At 42.4% G+C, this 16,536-nt stretch overlaps 1 protein-coding gene across 1 annotated transcript in view; it reads right to left on the reverse strand.

Moving 5' to 3' along the window:
• Window positions 1-16,536, reverse strand: part of IPO5 (importin 5) — a 358,310-nt gene that overhangs the window by 320,770 nt on the left and 21,004 nt on the right. Inside the window, 1 exon segment of the mRNA XM_030201357.1 lies at window positions 4,388-4,468. Coding sequence (XP_030057217.1) covers window positions 4,388-4,468 — 81 coding nt within the window.

The following is a 16,536-nucleotide window of genomic DNA, read 5'->3' on the forward strand; positions in this document are numbered from 1 at the left end:
CCTGTGCAGTACATCACAGGATGCACTGTGTGGGCTCTGGTGCCATCATTTTCCAAGACGGTGGTGCAGAGGAAGAACTGCTCCTGTTTCTTTGAAGGTATACCAAGGGAGAGGCCTGAGGTAGGGTTGCAGGGGGTTGTGGTAATGCTATACACTAGTGCTTTTTTGGAAGGACTGAGCTGGGGGTCCACTAGACACCACGGAAATTTGTTTGGTGGCTATTGGGGTAACGACAGAAAGAACGACAATAAGGCTGTTAACTTTTCTAACCTAATGCAACCACAGCAAAAGGGAAAGTTAACTCTTTTTCACTTTCTCAGTCCTCAGACACTGTGCTCACCTTAAAATCTGAGTACTTCTATGCATCAGGATGGAATAGCAAATAGCCCCATTAACATTCATTTTAATAGGTTGTATGCTGATATCTGCCATATGGAGTTAACTGCTATGGTGAACCCCTTTCTAAATTTTGTAGCTAGAAACACACACATAGGCCTCATAGTAACTGTGCTCCCACCCGCGAAAGCTTTCGGCAGTGGCCATCAGCCTGTTCACCTGGAGACAATTACCCAATCCAACTTTCTTTTTCTTACTATACCATACAAACGATTCAGTTAGTAAGATGGACAAGCTGTAAGCAGGTGGTTAATGTTCTCAACTACTGAACACCCGTGCCTCTCTCTCAATCTCAACCACTGATTATCTGCTAGACCCTCTGGCAAGTCACTACATTCATGTGCCCCAGTTATCTGGATAAATTTTTTATTTTACATTCCTGTTAGTCAGTGTTTCAACCCTTGTTTAGTACAGAAACTGTCGTCAGTTCTTTATTAGATAAGGCTAGTGTGCAGTGCTGCTGCAGATCAATCTTTTGGCAGCATTTGATCTAGTGGATCATAACATTTTATTACAGTCACACAAGGAAATTGGTATCGCTGAGGTGGTGTTCAATTGGTTTGGTGATTTTTAATACATTTCGTACAGGGTTATTCTTTAACATGGTGGAACACATGTGAGTTCCTCAGCGCTCACCCCTTTCTCCTGTGCTTTGGGTTGGGGTTTTGTTTTTTTGTTTTTTTTTTTGGGGGGGGGGGGGGGGGGGTTGGTTGGTTTTCTTTTTGTGCCTTGAGTAGTTTGTTGCATAACAATAACTTTTTAAATTACATTTATGCTGATGACATTTGTCTTAATTCCATTTAATTCTGTATCTGAAATTGATTCCTTGTTGATCCAGACTTGTATATCCTTAAAAGATAATTGGTTGTTTTGTCAAACTAAAATTGAATACAGATAAAACAAAGTTTTGATGTTCTGACACTGATATTCCTAAAACAATCTGTATTGATCAAGTTATCTTTGCATTTTCTCCGACAATTAAGATTCTTGGGGTTCTTGTGGACAGTGCTATCTCTTTGGAAAACCAAGTTTATTTATTTATTTATTTAATGAGGAAGCTACAATGTGTGCATAGCTATTTAGAACAAGATCAATTCAAACTATTGGTTCAGGTACTCCTTATTTCTCAATTAGATTATTGTAACCTTATATATTTAGGCTGTAATAAGGTCTTCTTAGGAAATTGCAGACAATTCAAAATACTGTGGTTCGCATGATTTTTGGCTTATCCAAATGTGACAGATATTTCTCCCAGTTTCTTAAAATTACACTGGTTACATATTGAAGCAAGAATATTTTTTTAAGTTGGATTGTTTTCTTTTTAAAATTGTGCACAGTTTGGCACCTATCTGTACAACCATTTCCAATTTTTTTGCTGCTAAAAGAACAAGACGAAAAAGCGAGATAGATTATTCGTTTCCCTTGGCCAAAGAGATTAAGTTTATTAAGTTTATTTGAACAAAGTTAGGCTTTTCAAGCAGCCAGATTTTGGAATGACTGCTGATATTTTTTTATTTCTCCCAATCTTACTGTTTTTAGGAAAACCTTGAAAACTTTTCTGTTTCAGAAATATATATCTTGTGCTTAAATGGTTAACTGAATGCATCTTTTTTGTCCCAGACCCTTGCACTTAAGCGGATTGCACTGTAAAGATCAACTTCTGGAAGACTGAAGTTTGCACCTCGTGACATTTTCAATGCTGACGAAAACAGTCTCTACTGGCGAGCAATTCCTGATGGAACACTTGCATTCAAACATGCCGAAACTACTGGAGGTAAAACATTGAAGGACCGACTGAAAATCCTCCTTTGCTGCAATATGGATGGGAGTGAAGTTGGAACCCCTCGTCATTGGAAAGAGCAAACAGCCCCGTGCTTCAAGAAAGTTAAGCGACTTCCTGTGTCATACGAGGCTAACGCAAATTCATGGATGACTGGGGAAATTTGGAAGCAGTGGCTAAAGAAGTTAGACACTAGAATGTGGGCACAAAAATGTCAGATTTTGTTGCTTTGTGATAATTGTGCTGCACACAGGGATGATGTTAGGGCTGTCTAATGTCAAGGTAGTCTTCCTGCCACCAAACACTACCTCTCTGATCCAACCTATGGATCAGGGCATAATAGCCAATTCCAAACAACATTATCGGGCTCTTGTGCTACGTCGTCTGATGAGCGTTATGGATGACCAGACTGGCAAGGATAAACGTGCTGTTCAACTGGCTCGTAATCTATCACTGTTGGATTCACTACATATGCAGAAAGAAGCCTGGAATCATGTTACACAGGCAACCATTGTAAACTGCTACAAGTGGGCAAGCTTTGTTAAGGATGTGGAGAGGGACGAAACAGATGCAGCAGTTGCAAACGCATCAGATGAACAGGTTATTGACATCCCAGCCGGTGTTACTGAAGAGGAGTTCCATTGCTACTTAGCTGTTGATTACGATCTACAAACAGCTGATGACAGAACTAATGTCGAGATATGCGCCTACACGCAGGCAACGATGGCTGATGATGAAACAGATGATGAAATGAGAAGCGAGGCACATGCTGGCAAAATTCAAGAACCTCCTCCTGTCACTTTTGCAAGAGCGCTGAAGAGTCAACACCGTGCGGGCCTATCTGGAGGCCACTGGATGTCAGTGCTGTGACAGTTTTTACTGTCTGGCAGACGTAGTCTATGGAACTCACAGACCCAATAGTGTACAGAGGACTATAACTAATTACTCAAAGTAAGCCTAACGTCAGTTAACGAAAAGTGTATACTGTACTGTGCATATGTTTATCAGATGTCAAGCTTCTTTGGGTCACAACGGTTAAGTGCACACTCCAGTTAACTGAGCTTAGCCGAGATTGGGTGGCAGAGCCGGTAGTGGGAGGCGGGGATAGTGCTAGGCAAACTTATACGGTCTGTGCCAGAGCCAGTGGTGGGAGGCGGGGCCGGTGGTGGGAGGCGGGGATAATGCTGGGCAGACTTATACGGTCTGTGCCAGAGCTGGTGGTGGGAGGCGGGGCGGCGATAGTGCTGGGCAGACTTATACGGTCTGTGCCCTGAAAAAGACAGGTACAAATCAAGGTAAGGTATACACAAAAAGTGGCACATATGAGTTTATCTTGTTGGACAGACTGGATAGACCGTGCAGGTCTTTTTCTGCCGTCATCTACTATGTTACTATGTATTTCTTTGGTCCCAAATCCTTGCACTTAAGCGGATTGCACTGTGTATGTATATATGTGTATATAGCCCAGTAGCTTGGGTGCCACGTCCACTTTTACCACAGCTGGAATTTCCACAGTGCTAATTTTATATAAAATATATATAACATTAGCGCTACGGAAATTCCAGCTGTGGTAAAAAGTGGGCGTGGTGCCCAAGCTAATGAAGGCCACTTTTTACTGCAGCTTAGGAAAAGGGACCCCTTAACTATCTAGCTCTAACTTGTTTTTCTTATAAAGCTTTAATGCTTGAAATTTTCTTGTTCACATTAGATCTCTTGCTCTTCCCAATTTACGGAGAACTTATAATAGTAACCAGATTTCTTTTCCTCCAATTGCTTAGTTATTGTATTGGATGGTAATATTGTTATTTCTTTAATATTTCATTGCTTGGACTGTATAATGCAAGTTTTAAGAAAGAAAAAAATATTTTAAAAAAAGCAGCTAAAAACCTGTTTTTTTCTGGATTGAATGATTTTATGAAAGGGAGTCAGAAACCTTACATGGAACCTCTATTTTATTGTAAAACTTTTTAAAATTATGAATGTATCCTTATTAACCACTTTGAACAAATGTATTTTTTACCTGTAGAAGTGGTATAAAAAAATTTTAAGATAAAAGGTGAAAAGTTATTACAAAAGGTAAAACAATCTAATGCTGATTTTTAGCACTTTTTTTTTTTATTACATGAGGTTATAAAAGCACCTAATCCACCAGGCTTTCTCCTCAGACCCAGAAGACTCAATTGTTTTACAGAAAGAATTCTTGAAATATACCTCCTCAGCAGCAGCAGCATTTCTGATAGAATGCAGAAGAAATGTAATCTTAGATGGACCTGGTATGTTCTCATACGTTTCCTATAAGAGAAAGGGAAAACTGATTCTATTATTTGCAGACTGACAGTTGTAAACATTAACATTTTCTAGCTGTAACATGTAAAAAGTGACAAGCTGGATTTAATTCAAAATCTTGGGGATCTTAATTGATCAGTTTCTTCCTTTTGATTGCCAAATTTCAAAACTAGTCTCAAATGTCTAATTCATTGTAGAAACTTAAAAAGATTAACACCATTCTTTTCAAGATTAGCCTTTCGCACTTTAGTTCAGTTGTTAGTCTTAACCAAATCTGACTACTGCAATTCAATTTAAGCAGGTATTAAGTGGAGTCTCCTAAGAAAACTGCAAACTGTACAAAACCCAGCTACCCGCCTTATATATAGATCGCCATGGTCCATTAAAGCATCTCCTCTTCTTAAGGACCTACACTAGTTACCTATCAATGAAAGTACATAAGTATTGCCATACTGGGAAAGACCAAAGGTCCATCAAGCCCAGCATCCTGTTTCCAACAGTGGCCAATCCAGGTCACAAATACCCGGCAAGATCCCAAAAATGTACAAAACATTTTATACTGCTTATCCCAGAAATAGTGGATTTTCCCAAGTCCATTTAATAACAGTCTATGGACATTTCCTTTAGGAAGCCATCCAAACCTTTTGTAAACTCCGCTAAGCTAACTGCCTTTACCACATTCTCTGGCAACGAATTCCAGAGTTTAATTACACGTTGAGTGAAGAAACATTTTCTCTGATTCATTTTAAATTTACTACATTGTAGCTTCATCGAATGCCCCCTAGTCCTAGTATTTTTGGAAAGCGTGAACAGACGCTTCACATCTACCCGTTCAACTCCACTCATTATTTTATACACTTCTATCATATCTCCCCTCAGCCGCCTTTTCTCCAAGCTGAAGAGCCCTAGCCGCTTTAGCCTTTCCTCATAGGGAAGTTGTCCCATCCCCTTTATCATTTTCGTCGCCCTTCTCTGCACCTTTTTCTAATTCCACTATATCTTTTTTGAGATGTGGCGATCAGAATTGAACACAATATTCGAGCTCTGTGTTCTTGTTCATCAAATTCTTTATGGTACCTTACCATCATATATGATAGATCTTATTACGTTAGCACCATGAAATGCCACCTCATCATCTAAAGAATATGCCATATTGCATTTCCCAAGTTGTAAAAACAACCTACAAAACTATCCATAATGCTAATTTTTCTTACCAAAGTATCAAACTCTGGAACTTATTACTCAGAAGTATATCAGACACATTGTACGTTGTTTAGAAGTTTACTTAAAGCCCACTTCTTTAGAACTGTGTTCAGCTAATATGAAAAGATTTTTTAAGCTGTATTCTTGTATTAATATTAATTGTCTTATAATGCTTCTTCTTAATTTGTTTTGTAAGCCACATTGAACCTGAACTTTCTTGGGAAAATGCAAGGTAGAAATGTCAAAAATAAAATTATGATCAACTAGATATGTGGCTTAAGAAAACAGATTCTGAAGATGGCTCTGAGCACTTGACTACAAAAACATAACACTACAATGAGGTGGTAGAGGGAAGGGAATATAAGAACCAGGTGATCCAAACGCAATCAATGGCAGTCTAGAAAAGAGAGAACTTTTAAAAGCTTTTCTTTAATTTCTTATATACTGCTTTCAAGCCCAAAAACTATTGAAGCAGTGTTCATTTATGTAGCTACTCCAAAAGAAACCTCACCCTCCTGTACCTCAAAGAGACGAAGTACAGAGTAGCACTCCCTCCTCCTTCCAGCGCCGCCTTCAAAATGGCAGCACTCTGCCCAGTGCATCCTGGAATGTGCTAGGAATGGCTTCCCTTATTTTGGAGGCGGCGCTTGAAGGAGGAAGGAGTGCTACTCCATCCTCAGTCTCTTCGAGGTACAGGTTAGTGAGGTTTGAGGGCGCAGCTGGGAGGCTGGAGGTCCACCAAATCTCTAGCCCTCTCTGTCCAGGGAGGGGTGTGGTTTGGAGGGGCTGCAGGTCCACTGGACAGCCAGCCCATGTCGGGTGCATTGGGGGGCAGGGTTCTTGGCCCGGGGTAGGATGGGGAGGCCTGCTAGCATACAGATGCATGCTAGACAGGACTCCACATTCATCCCAAATGTTCTGCAAACCCTAACACCAGCTCCCAGCTGGTGTAGGGTTTGCTGCGGCAGCAGTGCCCTTGTTTGGCGCTTTGCCTGCTGAGCACTGGGGAAGAATATGTAATGCCTTATTTAGCATGCATTTGCATGCTACTTGCAGTCAGAGCCAGCAACAAACATGGGCATTAGTATGACGCTAATAGCTTCTAGTGCCCACGTTTGCTTCTGATCATTGGGGCACTAATGAATTGGGTAGCAGATAGAAAGCAACTTTGTGCGGGGAAAAGAAGATCAAAACAAGTGCTAAACGTGATTTCCCCATGTCTAACTCAATAACAGACTATGGACTTTTCTTCCAGGAACTTGGCAAAACATTTTTTTAAACCCAAATAGGCTATTCGCTGTTACCACATCCTCCAGCAATGACATACAGAGCTGTTTTATTGAGTAAAAAAGTGTTTCCTCCTATTTATTCTAAAATTATTACCATGTAACTGAGTGTCCCCTAGTCTTTTTCTTTCGAAAGAGTAAAAAAAGCAATTTATATTTATCCATTCCATACCACTCAGGATTTTGTAGGCCTCCATCATATCCCCTTTTCAAGCTGAAGAGCCCTGATCTTAAGCTTTCCTCATATGAGAGAAGCTCCATCGCCTTAATTTTGGTCACGCTTCTTTGAACTTTTTCTAATTCTGCTATATCTGAGATACGACAGGAACTGCACACAATACTCAAGATGAGGTTACACCACGGAGCCATGGGGAACTGTAATATTCTCTTTTCTTAAATTCCTAGCACTTTGGGTTTTTTGGCTGCCACACACCAGGCAGATTTCAGCATATTGCAAACGATGACACCTAGATCTTTTTCTTGGGTGCCAACTCCTAAGGTGGAACTTAGCATCAGATAACTATGATTTGGATTATTCTTCCCGACGTACATCACCTTCCATTTGAAACTAGCCTACAAACAGCAGATCGTTAAGATGCCCAAGTTTATTCACCACATAAAAAAAAAATACATAGATAAATAATTAAAAGCCCAACAAAGCCATGGTTCGCCTTTACAAGGGCTGCATCAGGGGCCATTAAAAGACGGGTCAATAAATGCGTAAAAATGTTAGTATAAATCATAAATACAAATATACATAAATACATAAAGATGGTGGTGGTGGTGTAAATCAAATACAAATAATTATTAAGAATAGTAGTGGTAAGCCACAGACCTGCCTAAACACATACATATAAAGAGATACACTAACAGCCATGTAAAAAACATGCATAAAAAGTTCTAATGAAAAAAAAAAAAACATATGCTTACTAAGTTAAAAAGATTGAATCAGTCCGACAGTGCAATACAGCACACATTCCTTCTCTCCTTGCAGCACTAGCTTGTGGTGAATCTACCACAGCAAAGTTAAGGCTCACTTAAAACTGGCTGATGAGGAGGTCATAAATCACAGCACAATAAAATAATTCTTTCAAACATACACACACACAAACAAATGACTGCTGTGACCTATGACCCTTCATCAGCCAGTTTAAGTGAGCATTAACTTTGCTATGGTAGATTCACCATAAGCTAGTACTGCAAGGAGAGAAAGAACGTGTGCTCTATTTCACCATTTGACAGATTCAATCTTTTTAACATTTTTGCAACTTTATGCATGTTTTTTACATGGCTGTTAGTGTATCTCTTCATATGAATGTGTTTTGGCTAACCTGTGGCTTACCACTACTATTAAGAGTGTTTTTTTATAATTTACACCACCATCTTTTCATGCATTACAAATTTATGATTTATACTAACATTTTTACATATTTATTGACCTATCTTTTTTAACAGACCCCGACGCAGCCTTGTAAGGGCAAAACATGATGGCCATGTCAGGCTTTTAATTATGTATAGCGAAGATACTTACCTGTAGAAGGTATTCTCCGAGGACAGCAGGCCTTTTATTCTCACAACTGGGTAATGCAATTCTGCATTGCCCAGTCTGGACCTTTGTGGAGCATGAGCCACACTCCACCACACATGCGAGAGTGTCTTATGGCCCACCGCAAGAGCACGGATACCGTAGTTAAATACTATAACATAAAAAAAAGAAACTCCAAGGGGAGGTGGGAGGGTTAGTGAGAATATAAGACCTGCTGTCCTTGAAGAGTACCTGCTACAGGCAAGTATCTTCATTTTATTCCCATGGACAAGCAGGCCGTAATTCTCACAATTGGGGTATCCCTAGAATGCAGGCTCAATGAAAACAAACACTGGTCGATTGGGCCTCACAACAGTAAGGTGGGTACTCAGATAAACCTGAAACTATATGAAAATAGAGTGCAGCCTGGAACAGAATACAATGGAGGAAGCAACCACACAAAGTGGAGGAATGATCAATCCCTACGTGCGTCAGCAAGAGAAACACCAAGGAGTAGGGCAGATTGGCTCTTCAAAAAAAAAAAAAAAAAAAAAGAGGGAGATGATAGTTCAAAGAAGTATAAAAGATATAAGCAAAATGCTCTTCTTTTAGCGTTCAACTGATGGAAGTTTTTTTTATGCGCTCTTAAGTACTTTGGATCCACTTTATTCATTTAAAGTTTATATTTGATCCCAGAAAATTTTGCTTATATCTGAACTACAAACATCACGAGTCTCCTGAAGCAGGCGTTTTAGATGCCAAAACACAACTGCTATGTCAAGTCTTTTGAACTGTTCCAATAAAGATCACCTCTTTCAACTAACGTCCTAGTTTCTCTGCCTGGGGGGGTGCTGAAGCATAGTCTCTAGAACTCTTGGCACTGTTGAGAGCAGATTCCACCACCAAGGAATGAAGCAGCAACTGAGGCTTATCAAATCCAGGTGTGCTGTGGATCTGGTACATGGTATCAATCTTCTTGGGCAGTACCGCGACAAAGGGGACTCCCAGTTCCGCACCAGAACATCCTTCAGGAACTTGTGCAGAGGGAAAGTCACAGCCTCCCTAGGAAGACACGTGCAGTCCAGGACCTAGAGCACCTTGGCCCTGGACTAGTCCTCCACCTCCAAAGGAAATGGAATGTAGCCACCATTTCCTTCACAAAAGAGGGAAAAGAAAGGCACTTGAATATAGAGATTTTCACCTTTCTAGTGGAGGGTAGGGTTGAGGGGATGCCATAGGACTCATCCTCTGAAAAGTACCTAGGATCCTCCTCTGACTCCCATGAGCGCTCCTCATCGCTGTCAGTCAAGAACGCCTCATGGGAGGGCTGAGGCTTGGAGGAGCCATGTCCTCGAGAAGGGTGTCAAGGAGTCTTACCTCCTCAACTACGGTGAAGCTTCCTCCACCGACGTCGAGGGTGTACCGACCTGAGTGACAGTCAACAGCAGGGGTCGCAAGTGATGCTGCTGTCAGAGGCCACACCGCAGGCTAAGAGCCAAGCGGAGACACAACAGGAGGCAAGGTAGACGCAAGCACCCCTAATGCCGATACACACCTTTGCAAGAGGCCATCCAGCAGCTCGGGGAGAAAGGCTTGGATGCACTTGAGGGCCGACATCGGGAAAGACTGTGGCGTTGGTGCAGAGACAGGCTGCGGAGCTGCTGGGGTTGAGACGGAAGCCGGGTCCTGGCGACGCATCAGCACCTCCTGAATGGAGGGGGAGCAATCCTACCAGCACCGACACTTCTCGGGTGCCGAATCCTTCAATGCCTTGGAGCTCTTGGTACCATGTTTACGGCGATTTCATGCTGATGCTTCTTGGTCTTCGCCCAAAGTCAGTCATTGAGGCTCCTCGGTGCTGATGAGGACGACGTCAAATCCTCACGTCGCCTCGGGGTCGGGTCCAACATCAGCCAGTCCCAGGACTAGCACTGGCCACCAAGGCAGATGGAGACCCACTTGATGCCCCACTGCTCCCAGTGTCCAGAGGTCTAGAAACCATGCGGACCGATGCTCCCAATGCCAGTGTAGTGCTGTCGATGCAGACACCGCCGACCTGGCTCCAAAATTCCCTCGCACTGAGGTTCTCTGGTTGAGTCCCTTTCTTCATATGAAGACAAAGGACTATTAGTAGGGCTATGGTCGTGCCCTAAACACTAAATACACCATGAATGGGTGTCCTTACCAGAGATGGTCTGATTCCATCAGGTACACTGCTTGAAGCTCTTCATGGACATGAAAGGGGAAAATTCCGCAGCCAAATCAAATGACACAATGGTGCCTGAAAAAGCACTCAGGCACCAGAAAAAAGAAAGGGGAAATGCGCCTGAAGTCAAGGCCTAAAAACATCCAAGCGACATGACAAAAATAAAGGAAATTTTAGAAGAGGGAAAAAAACAAATCACTAAAAAAAAAATACAGGGGAACCCGAAAAACAAATCTGTGAAAAAGAAGAGGACCAAAAACACCCACAAAGGCAGCTCTCCGAACTGAGCTGTGAAAAGAGGCCACAAAAAGCAACCACTCCTCACCGCAATAAAAAAAAAAAAAAGGCAACTACGGTAACCGCACTCACAGTGGGCAGGAAGGCTTGTGCTCCACAAAGCTCTTAAAAACTTGATAAAAGCTCCGGAACCAGACAATGCAGGATCGCTTTACCCAACTGTGAACATTATGGCCTACTTGTCCTTGGACAATTATTTTTTATGTGGTGAATAAACTTGGACTGCTTTGGATTTTTATTATTAACAATCTGATATTGTGTCATCTATTCTGGATCTTGTGGATCGCCTGCCTGTTTCTTCGGACCTTCACTTTCCATTTGTCCACATTAAATTTTGTCTACTATTTGAATGCCCAGTCTTCCAATTTCCTAAGGTCTTCCTGAAATTTTTCACAATCCACATGTTTTAACAAATTTGAATAGTTTTGTGTCATCTGCAAATTTAAGCACTTCACTTGTCATTCCCATTTCCAGATCATTTATAAAATGTTAAATACCACCAGTCCCAGTACAGATGCCTGGGACATTCCACTACGAGAAATGGCCATTTAACCCTACCCTATGTTTTTTATCATTTAACCAGTTCTTAATACACAACAAAAAAACATTGCTTCCTATCTCATGGCTTTTTAATGTTCTCAGGAGTCTCAAAGGCCTTTGTGAAAAGCTTTCTGAAAATCTAGATATACTACATCAACCGGCTCACATTTATCAACATGTCTATTCACACCTTCAAAAAAATGAAGCAAACTGCTGAGGCAAAACTTCCCTTGACTGAATCCATGTTGCCTTTGTCCCATTAAATGTTTTATCTGTGTGTTCAGTAATGTTATTCTTTATAGTACTTTTCACTATTTTGCCCGGCACTGACATCAGGCTTACCAGTCTGTAATTTCCCAAATCACTCTTGGAACCCTTTTTAAAAAATCAGCATTACATTGGCCACCCTCCAATCTTCAGGTACTATGAATAATTTTAATAACAAGTTACATATCATTAACCAGTTTACACATCACTAGCCAGATCAGCAAATACGGTTTAATGGGACAGAGTCAAATGGGTTCAGCAAAGGGAAGTCTTGCCTCACCAATCTGCTTTATTTCTTTGAAGGCGTAAACAAACATACAGATAAAGGCGAGCCAGTTGATGTAGTGTATCTAGATTTTCAGAAAGCTTTTGATAAAGTTTCTCATGAGAAAATTAAAGACTCATGGGATAGAAAGCAAAGGTCCTGGTGTGGATTAACATAGTAGATGACGGCAGAAAAAGACCTGCACGGTCCATCCAGTCTGCCCAACAAAATAAACTCATATGTGCCACTTTTTGTGTATACCTTACCTTGATTTGTACCTGTCATTTTCAGGGAACAGACCATATAAGTCTGTCCAGCACTATCGCTGCCCCCCCCCCAACCACCAGCCCCGCCTCCCACCACCAGCTCTGGCACAGACCGTATAAGTCTGCCCAGCACTATTGCCGCCCTCCCAACCACCAGCCCCGCCTCCCACCACTGGCCCTGGCACAGACCGTATAAGTCTGCCTAGCACTATCCCCGTCTCCCACTACCGGCTCTGCCACCCAATCTTGGCTAAGCTCCTGAGGATCCCTTCCTTCTGAACAGGATTCCTTTATGTTTATCCCACGCATGTTTGAATTCCGCTACCGTTTTCATCTCCACCACCTCCCGTGGGAGGGCATTCCAAGCATCCACTACTCTATCCGTGAAAAAATATTTCCTGACATTTTTCTTGAGTCTGCCCCCTTCAATCTCATTTCATGTCCTCTCGTTCTACCACCTTCGCATCTCCGGAAAAGGTTTCAAATATTTGAATGTCTGTATCATATCACCCCTGTTTCTCCTTTCCTCCAGAGTATACATATGTTCAGGTCAGCAAGTCTCTCCTCATACATCCTGTAACGCAAATCCCATACCATTCTAGTAGCTTTTCTTTGCACCGCTTCAATTCTTTTTACATCCTTAGCAAGATACGGCCTCCAAAACTGAACACAATACTCCAGGTGAGGCCTCACCAACGACTTATACAGGGGCATCAACACCCCCTTTCTTCTGCTGGTCACACCTCTCTCTATACAGCCGAACAACCTTCTAGCTATGGCCACCGCATTAACTCCTACGACTGACACAGCAACAGCCTACTTATTAAGACGAAGTGATGAAACACCAGTGCATGTCCTATTGGTAAAAACACAACAAATAAGATTGGCACAGATCCCCCTATGTACTATTAAAATACTAGTCACACTGAACAAAACCAAATATGGAATAGTTGACCACCTATGGAAGATAAAACATGCAGATTCTTTGCTTTCAGGATTACTCGGCTGGAGTGGCAGCACAACACAGAGCCTTTGCCTCCATATGCTCTAAATTGTTTTCTTTAAAAATAAAGTTTGCTCTGATGTATCTCTGTCACTCAAGATCACCCACAATGGTTCTTCCCAGATTTACACGATGGTGGAGGCAGCTCACGTGTTCCTCTTGTAATTGGGGGAGCTGGAAGCAGAGGAAGACATGGTTCTGACTTGTTGACCATTGATTGGATGCATGCTACTACTTAATGCCCTGACCCAACAAAAACTGTTTACATGACCTTCCACATTGGGCGATTTTACTGTGTGAAGTTTAAACGAGACTAGATGAAGCCTATGATGTACTGTTATAGTACCGAAATTAAGTGTACTCGAGCCGAGGCAAGACTGTGACATTGTTTAGGTGAAACACTGGCCCAAGTTCATTTGATTAGGCATGAGCTTGGACTTTTTTTTTTGCATATATTTCATTATTCTTCAGTAAGAGGCGGGGTCCGACGCCATAATATTGGTCTGGTATGGTTGCAAAGGGGGACGAGGGGGAGATGTTAGATGTGACATTTCCTATGGGGGGGGGGGGGACATTAATCTGTGGGAGTGGGGTTGGAGGGGACTGGGGAATTAGGGTTACAGGGTCAGAAGCTGATCAAAAATGTCTGGATGGATCTGTGGATGTGTTTGCATAAGAGGATTGAGATGTTGCATGTTTATGTTTGGGGCTGTGAAGACTCTGAGGCACTGTTCTTGGAGGGGCGCTGGCTGGGATACCCCTTCTGGATTCAAAGATTGGGAGCAGAGCATGTAAAGGCCTTGTTTGCAATTTTTCCATGGTGAACTTGGTGACTGGGAATGTGGGGGGGATAAAGTCACCTATAAAGAGGTCAAAAATTTTACAACATTTACATAGACACAAAATTGACATTGCCCTGTTGCAAGAGACGCATCTGAATGCTTTGGAGCATGCCAAACTCAAAACTTGATGGGTGGGGGATTGTGTGGCAGTGGCAGCCCAGGGAAAGAGGGGCGGGGTTGCCATTTCGGTTAGGAAGGGAATAGCGGAGAAAGTACATCCTTTAGAAGTAGACCCAGTGGGCCGATATGTCTTGGCTGAAGTGGTTGTCAATCATCATGCTTTTCTTATCTGTAACATATGCCTCGAACCAGTATGATAAAAAATTCTATCAAACAATGATTAACCTCCTTCTACAATAGAAGCACAATTCCCTAGTGGTGGGGGTGGGGGGGGACTTTAATGCAGTATGGGACCCTAGGGTAAACAAGTCTATACCAGGAGAACCCAAGTCCTACCATACTAATAAAGGTTTGCTTCAGCTGAGCCGTCTGTTAGATCTCACTGATGTTTGGAGGGAGCTGCATCATTCGGACAAAGATTATACCCATCTTTCTCTGGTGCACTCCACCCAGGCTCGAGTAGACTATCTTTTGTTAAGGAGGGAGTTTGGTAGGGTGGAGAAAGCAGAAATAGGCCCATGTGTCACATCGGATCATGTTTGGGTGTGGATAGATTGGGCCTACGACCAAGTGAGAGCCGATGTGGCTGTTGGATGTTTCCTCAATTTGTACAAAGATCCTATTTTTCAGGAACGGCTTTTAAATTGTTGGAAGACTTGCAAGATCAACAACACGGCCCATAAGACTGATCCAGTGTTATATTGGGAAGCAACAAAGGCAGTACTTCAGAGGGGGGGGGGAGAATAATAACTTAGTCACACTATGTCAGAGTTCCGAGAGACAGGTAAATACTGAGGCTAGGCTCACAACTCCATCGCGCCAGGAAACACTTTGGGGCCTCCCAAACGAAAGCACATCGTCAACAAGTGCTAGATCTGCTGGTGGCATTGAACACACTTCTTCATCAGCGGGCTCTTAAGTCGTAGTAGTACTATCGTTACAGGCTACACAGACATGGTAATAAAGCAGGGCAGTTACTTGTCTGATTGATCCATCCCTAAAGGGAGTCAACAAAAAACTACTACTACTACTACTTGACATTTCTAAAGTGCTACTAGGGTTACGCAGCGCTGTACAATTTAACATAGAAGGACAGTCCCTGCTCAAAGGAGCTTACAATCTAAAGGACAAATATACAGTCAGTCAAATAGGGGCAGTCTAGATTTCCTGACGCTCTGTGACGCAAGGGGAGTTCGTCCATTCGGATGAGGCTATATGTGATATTTTTCATAATTACTATCGTTGCCTCTATGCTTTGCCCTCAGATGTGGGTCTCCCGGGAAAGTTATATTTAGACACAGTGTCATTGCCCTCTATTGGGAAAGGAAGATAGAGACTATCTAAACTCACCAATACAAGAGGACAAGGTTACATTAGCAACAGATCGTAGCCCACACTGCTCAAGGCTCCTGGGGTAGACTATTTTCGTGCAGAATTTTACAAGCTTATGGGTACAGAGGTTGTATCCCCACTCACCAACTTATTAAATAAGATTGTACATATAAGCACTGCCACGCTGGGAAAAGACCAAAGGTCCATCAAGCCCAGCACTCTGTCTTCAACAGCGGCCAAGCCAAGCCCCAAGAACCTGGCAAAAAACCCAAAATTATAATAACGATCAATGGGCTTTTCCTTCAGAAATCTGTCCAGACCCCCTTTAAACTCAGCAAGGCCAGCTGCCGTCACTACCTTCTCCGGCAATGAGTTCCAGAGTCTAACTACGCGCTGAGTAAAGAAAAACTTTCTCCGATTTGTTTTAAACCTACCACATTCTAATTTCATCTTGTGTCCCCTGGTTCTATTATTGTTAGAAAGCGTAAACAAACGCTTCACATCTGTCTACTCTATCCCGCTCATTATTTTGTAAACCTCTATCATATCACCTCTCAGCCGCCTTCTCTCCAGGCTAAAGAGTCCTAGCCGTCTTAACCTCTCCTCATAGGGTAGTCGTCCCATCCCTTTTATCATTTTTGTCGCCCTTCTCTGCACCTTCTCCAATTCCTTTATATCTTTTTTGAGATGAGGCAACCAGAACTGAACACAATACTCCACGTGCGGTCGCACCATGGAGCGATATAACGGCATTATAACATCCTCATGCTTGGTTTCCATCCCTTTTCTAATAATACTCAACATTCTGTTCGCCTTCTTAGCCGCCGCAGCACATTGAGCTGAAGATTTCAACGTCCTATCCACGATGACTCCCAGATCCCTTTCTCGATCCGTAACTCCTAACCCGGAACCTTGCATAACA

This window comes from Microcaecilia unicolor, chromosome 4 (genome assembly GCF_901765095.1).
Source record: "Microcaecilia unicolor chromosome 4, aMicUni1.1, whole genome shotgun sequence".
NCBI classification, from domain to species: Eukaryota; Metazoa; Chordata; class Amphibia; order Gymnophiona; family Siphonopidae; genus Microcaecilia; species Microcaecilia unicolor.